Below are 6876 nucleotides of genomic sequence, written 5' to 3'. Positions count from 1 at the left end.
AAGCTACTGGGAATGACAGCAAGTCAGCCACGAAGTGGGAGGCCATGTAAAATGACGGAGTGGGGTCAGCAGATGCTGAGGTGCATAGTGAGCAGAGGTCACCAACTTTCTGCAGAGTCAGTCGCTACAGACCTCCAAACTTCATGTGGCCTTCAGATTGGCTCAAGAACAGTGGTAGAGAGCTTCATGGAATGGGTTTCCATGGTGGAGCAGCTGCATCCAAGCCATACATCACCAAGTGCAATGTAAAGTGTTGGATGCAGTGGTGTAAAGCACGCTGCCACTGGACTCTAGAGCAGTGGAGACGGTTCTCTGGAGTGATGAGTCCAGCTTCTCCATCTGGCAATCTGATGGACGAGTCTTTGTTTGGTGGTTGCCAGGAGAACGGTACTTCTCTGACTGCACTGTGCCAAGTGTAAAGTTTGGTGGAGGGGGGATTATGGTGTGGGCTTGTTTTTCAGGAGCTGGGCTTGGCCCCTTAGTTCCAGTGAAAGGAACTCTGAATGCTTCAGCATACCAAGAGATTTTGGACAATTCCATGCTCCCAACTTTGTGGGAACAGTTTGGGGATGGCCCCTTCCTGTTCCAACATGACTGTGCACCAGTGCACAAAGCAAGGTCCATAAAGACATGGATGAGAGAGTTTGGTGTGGATCAACTTGACTGGCCTGCACAGAGTCCTGACCTCAACCCCATAGAACACCTTTGGGATGAATTAGAGCAGAGACTGAGAGCCATGCCTTCTCATAGGAAGAATGGGGAAAAATTCCCATAAATACACTCCTAAACCTTGTGGAAAGCCTTCCCAGAAGAGTTGAAGCTGTTATAGCTGCAAAGGGTGGGCCGGCGTCATATTAAACTCTATGATTAAGAATGGGATGTCACTTAAGTTCATATGCGAGTCAAAGCAGGTGAGCAAATACTTTTGGCAATGTAGTGTATCTGCCTGGTGGAATATGTCTCCTATGAAGGTTCTGGTGGATGGTTTCCTGTTCAAATTAGGAGAAGCTGCCAAAGCTGTTCTTGATGTTCTTTGCACTTTTACTCCTCTTTGGCTGAGGTGTAGCTTGTCGTAGAGCTGCTGATTAACAACATTTCCTTGGTGATCTACATGGACATTTAGTAGCTCTGATATTGTTCATCATATGTTGAGGGATTTCTCTTCATGGTAACAAACTTGACACTTCCTAGCTGTGGGAAAGCTGGGATAGCTGTCTGATCCACGTGTCTCAGTGCATGAGGTTCATCTTTGTCAGGAGCAGTTATCTCATTTGTCCCAGTGTGGGACAAATGAGTCTCTGTCTCTGTGATGCATTACAATCTTCTGGTGGCCTGCTGTAGCTCCATGTTGTGGATCCAAGAAGTGCTGAAAAAAAAATGTAGAAAAGATCTTCTGTCCCTGAATAAAGATGTTGTCTTCTTGTTACTTGTTGTCCTGTTTTTGTCTGTTAAATTAGATATCTTGAGGTGAAAACAGAAAAACTCAACAAAGTTTAGGAGCTCAGCATTTTCACTGCCTTTCCAAAACTTTTACTAACTTTTAGATTTATTAAATGCTACTATGATCATCACTCATTTAGTCCTCAATTAACAGCAGAGCTGAACTGGACTTGTCATATGGTGTTGTTGTTTTGGTTGAGCGCCCCCTGGTGGAGGGATTTCACAAAGTCTGTGTTTAAGACGCTAATAGTAAACTGTTAAAACCCATCAAAGTTTCTATTCAAATGTGACGGTGGAGATTTATGTCAGAACATTTTTTCAAACCTTCAAACAGGTGAAACCATGAACTGGTTTAACAGGACGGTTCGGTCTGAGGACACACCTGATTCCTCTGTGGCCAACAGGGAGAGTCGAGAGGGCGTCGCCCTAGAGAGAGAGAGAGAGGTAGAGAGAGAGAGAGAGAGAGAGGGCGGCTGCTGCCTCACCTTTACCTGCTGAAAAAAAAACTTCTGATTTCACATCGATAGACCGACCAACAACACTGATCGATCAATCAGCAGGGACTCATCGGTTGATCAATCAGAAGAAATTCCACGATCTATCAATTAGTAGAGATGAATAGCAAAGTGGCTGGATTTATCGCTGAAAAAGCTGGTGAGTAGAAACTGGAGGAGGAAACATGATGTGATCCCTTCAGGGTTTAAGTTTGTTTGTTTGTTTGTTTGTTTGTCAATCTCTCTAAAGCAGAGGGAGATCTCTGACTAAAGGAGATTTTAGGTAAAGAGAGCTGAAAACTAACCACAGTAACTCTGATTTTGTTGTTGGGTCAGAAATTGCACAGCCCAGTCCATCCTTGCCTTTAAAGTCAATTTTCTCCTTCCAAGCTTATAAAACATTTCATCCTTGCCTTCAAATGATGATGACATCCTTAAAAGCTTATAAAACATTCCTTCCTTGCCTTTAAAGCTGATGTCATTCTTTAAAGCTTACAAAACATTTCATCCTTTCTTATAACATTGATGTCATTTTTATGTCCAACAAACATTTCTCAAAATCATTTCATCCTTGTCCTTTGAATGTAAATGTAATCCTTAAAAGCGTATATATCATTCTAACCTTGCTTCTAAAGGGGCTGATATCACGGGGATGCTGTGAAGAACATTTTTTAAAGTTCAGCAAACATTCCATCCTTTCATTCAAAAGCTGACTTTCCATCCTTGCCTGTAAATGATGATGTCATCCTTTACAGTAGGGGTCACCAAATGGCGGAACGCGGTCCAGGTCTGGACCCAGACACCATCCGATACAGACCTGGACCTGGACCTACAATTATTAGAAAGCCCACGACAGTAGACGAAAAGACAAGTGAGCTGAGACAAGGTGTCTAGGGCCCTATGGTTTCCATGTTAGTGGAATCATGGACATCACCAAAATTTGAATGAATTTGACTGAAATGCTGTGTTTTTTATTAAGAGGAACGTATATCTGAGGAAAATGTTCTGGGGGGACACCAAAGCGTGGCACAACTTGTGCCTCACGTAACAAACGCTCACCCCGCCCCCTCCTAAACAATAACAGCATGTCAGAGCAGCTGCTCGAAACACCGGCAAACATTAGCTCAATGTGGGGCAGTACGGGACGACATAATGTTGAACCTTCAAGAAAACTCATCTGTGCTTCAAGTTATTTTACCTCAACAAACCAGAGTCACAGAGAGACTCTGTGCGAGGCACAGACACACCTCTCACCTACTCACCCCTCCAGGGCTTCAAACTCAAGTTGGACGGACTCGAAGTCCTGCAGTCTAAACGATGTTCCATTCGAGTATCAATTCGCATAATAATTCCTCCTGTACATACTGTAGTCCCCTTTGGTTGCTTAACAGGCCGATACATGTCTGCATTAACGCAGTCCAATATGAAGCAGACAGACAGACAGCGAGGATGGAGGAAGTTCAGGAGAGAACTGTTACAGTCAGGAGTAAAAACACAATGCAGCATCAAACTGCATGCACTGTTACAGACTGTGAGAGTAAAGAAAAGTTTAGGTAGCAGGTTAACTTTTAACCATTTAACTTTAATGTGACCCTCTTATTAAGTTACTATCACTGTCTGAGAGGACAGAAGGATTTCTTCATTAACATTGCAAACATCAGTTAGGATATGATTATAAACGTGGATGTGTCTTATATTGGAAATATCTGACTGTTACACTGGTTATAGTTATTTTATGTCAGGGATATCAAAACTGTGGCTCATGGGCCAACTATGGCCCTTTTTCAATAAATTTAAGGTTGTTCCTATTTAATTAGAGAACATTTTATTCATTTACATTAACAGGGCACTCTTTTTTATGGTAAAATTACACTCTAAGAAATGAAATGTTGATTTTACTTGACTAAGTTATGTCAACCTGTTCCACACAGCTGTGTTGTTTAAAATGGAAAAGCAAAACACTATTAACGTGAACAACACATATTAAGTAAATCTATCTTAATTATCTTACTTTAAAGCTACATGATATTACTACATTGCATAACCACAACAACATTATGTTGGATTTACTGACAGTACATTAAGTCAACTTAATGTTCAACTAACTTAACACAAATGAACATTATTAATGTGATAGGTTTGTGTTAATGCATCACCTTAGTTGTACTGGTTAAATCACAAAGTTAGATTAATACAATTTAAGTTGCAGGGCTGCACAGTGCACTGAAAAAAATGTTTTGTTGATCCTACTTAATTTTATTAATTTTAGCAGCAGCACAAAAGAAATTTGCTTAGATTCCACAAATGTTTTTATGTTACCATTTCACCAAAGGTGGACTAACCTGTGCAATAATTTGCAGCAATGACTGTTAGTCATCCACTAAATCAGTAGGTGAAGTTTCACCAATGTTAATGTGCCATCCACCTTTCATTGACAGTAACAAAAGTAACATTGCCCCCTACAGGTGGTACCGCTTTAATTGAGACAGCAACATCACTCATGGTGCACTTTATTTAAAGAAAGTGTCTGAGAATGTGTCATAGTAGAGTATCCTCTTATCTCTATCTTTACATTATATGAACAACATCACTATTTCATTTCTTAGAGCATAGTGGAAAGGTTAAAAAACGGAATTCCAAAATATTAAAATCGAATTTGGCAAAAACAAAACAGATTTCATAGGGCCCTAGAGGAGAGATTCACAGACAGAGAAACAGGTGAGCTGTAGACAAAGAAAATTTTCATATTTTATCAGCGCAACGAGTCCCTGAAATCGCACCCAGATCCACAAATCACATTAACTCAAGTTAGACATTATGATGATCCCGACCTTTCATTGAATATATTTTCTCTGACTGGACCTCTTTGAATTTGAGTTGGTTACCCCAGCTTTACAGCATGTAAAATAGTCCAACCTTGCCTTTAACATTAATGCCATTCTTTAAATTCCATAAAGCATTCCATCCTTGCCCTTGAAAGATGTCATCCTTTAAAACTGTAAAACAGCCCATCCTTGTTCTTAAAGGTGGTGTCATCCTTTCAAGCTTTAAAAACATTTCATCCTGATCCTTTGAATGTAAATGTCATCCTTAAAAGCTGTAATTTGGCTATTAAGAACACTTTTTAAAGTCCAGCAAACATTCCATCCTTTCATTAGAAAGTTAATGTCTTTCTTTAAACCCATAAAAGACTCCATTCTTGCCTTTGAAAGATTATATCACCCTTAAAAGCTTATCCAGCATTCCATCCTTACTTTTGAAAGATGATGTCTTCCTTTAAAGCTTATAAAGCGTTTCATCCTTGCCTTTAGAGAGGATGTCATCCTGTATCAGTCCAACACTGATGACCTATCCCTGTTGATGGTTCTGTGTTTTAGGAGATTTCGTGGAGAATGCGGTGAGGAGCGCTTTTGGTGGAGAAGACAAAGATGAAGACAAGGATGAGAAGAAAGGGGGATTCCTGTCCTTTTTTGGAGGAGATAAGGACAAGGATGATGACAAAGACAAGGAAGGACGTTTCTCTTTTGGAGGAGGTAAGAAAAAAGAGAAGGATGATGATAAGGAGGGATTCTTTTCCAAAATCTTCAACAAAGATGACGACGATGACAGGAGGGATAAGAGAGCGGGATTCCATGGTCTCTTCACTGAACAGGGAGATGCTGCTGGTGGGGGCGGCTGGGAACAACCTCCACCAGGAAGTGATGGAGGAAACTTTGGAGGATGTAAAGGACGAGATGCAGGCGTCAGTGATGGAGGTACATAAGAATGAACGTTGTTTCAGCTTCGTTTTCAACCCTCAACACAGCACTATAAATCCTGAAAGGTTGTAATCATTCTGGATCTGTCATTAGGTTTTATTTTTACCCTAACCTTCATCTTAGTTTGAATCAGTTTTTCCTGCTGGTTTGTTAGTTTACTTGTATTAGTTTTAGTGTTGGTACAATGGTGTTGAGCTGAATGCAGTAGAAGAGTACTTCCTGGTTCAGTCATTGTTACAGGTAGAGATTTAAAATCAACATAAACAGACTTTACCGGAATTTTAAAGAACAGAAACGTTTCCACAGTTTATCTTAAACTTAAAACAGTTCATCTAACAGACGTCAAAGTAAAATCACAATGAATTTCACAGGATGTGGGGAAACAAAGCTGTTAAAAGTGTCCTTCCTGGTTGGTGTAAACAGTTGTTTTTTGACTCAATCAGTGACCGTCCTGATGTTCTATTTCAGATTTGTTCAGCGATCTGATGGATGTGGCTGAAGAGACGTCCAAAGACAAATGAAGAAGAGAGCGCTCTGGACCACAGCCTGGTGTACGTAGAAGAACGTCTACCTTCGGTTCTATCGTCACCTTCGGTTCTATCGTCAGCTCGACTGAGATGGAACCCTCACTGTCAGATCTTTTCAAAGACTCAAACATTTAAAGGTTTTATTATCTTTAATGAAGCAGCTTTACATTTCTTTAACCGCCACCTTTAATAATCCACATTGTTCTTCAGGTTCTTTAATGCTCTCCAATGTTTTTCAACATCTACCTTCTGTCCTAGTGTCGGGGTGGTTACTCAAAACAGTAATCCTCTACTCATTACTAGTTACTTTTTTAGAAAGTAACTAGTTACATTACTTCAACATTGCTTCTGTCACCTGAAATTTTCTGTAACTGCCAATGAGAAATCCAATGTTAAATCTTGAATATTCCCACATCAGTGTAATATAATGTAATGGCACTATTTAATACAGTAAAAGGTGTAAGAATATGTGAGCGATGCGGGTCTTGGTGTGTCTGTGCTCCTTTTGAAGTTAGTCAACAGTCGACTCTGTCATGTTTTCTGTTCAGTTGTGTTAATAATGTCAACTAAAGGAAATCTCTGCCTCCTGATAATTCTATAGAACACCATGTTTAACACAAATCCCTCTTCTGATAAGGACAGACACAAGATCTCTCC

The 6876-nt window shown here is 40.3% G+C and overlaps 1 protein-coding gene across 1 annotated transcript; it reads left to right on the top strand.

Annotated features, from left to right (window-relative positions):
* Positions 1-1958: 1958 nt before the first annotated feature.
* LOC121511547 (zinc finger protein AEBP2-like) lies at positions 1959-6642 on the top strand. Its single transcript, XM_041790286.1, has 3 exons — positions 1959-2094; positions 5312-5689; positions 6161-6642. Exons 1-3 carry the CDS (start codon positions 2055-2057, stop codon positions 6211-6213), a joined length of 471 nt encoding a protein of 156 aa, XP_041646220.1. The 5' UTR covers positions 1959-2054; the 3' UTR covers positions 6214-6642.
* Positions 6643-6876: the final 234 nt, after the last annotated feature.

The sequence above is a fragment of the Cheilinus undulatus genome, linkage group 6, assembly GCF_018320785.1.
Source record: "Cheilinus undulatus linkage group 6, ASM1832078v1, whole genome shotgun sequence".
Classification (NCBI taxonomy): domain Eukaryota; kingdom Metazoa; phylum Chordata; class Actinopteri; order Labriformes; family Labridae; genus Cheilinus; species Cheilinus undulatus.
The sequence above is the reverse complement of the archived record's forward strand: the minus strand, read 5'-3'. Positions and strand labels throughout refer to the sequence as shown.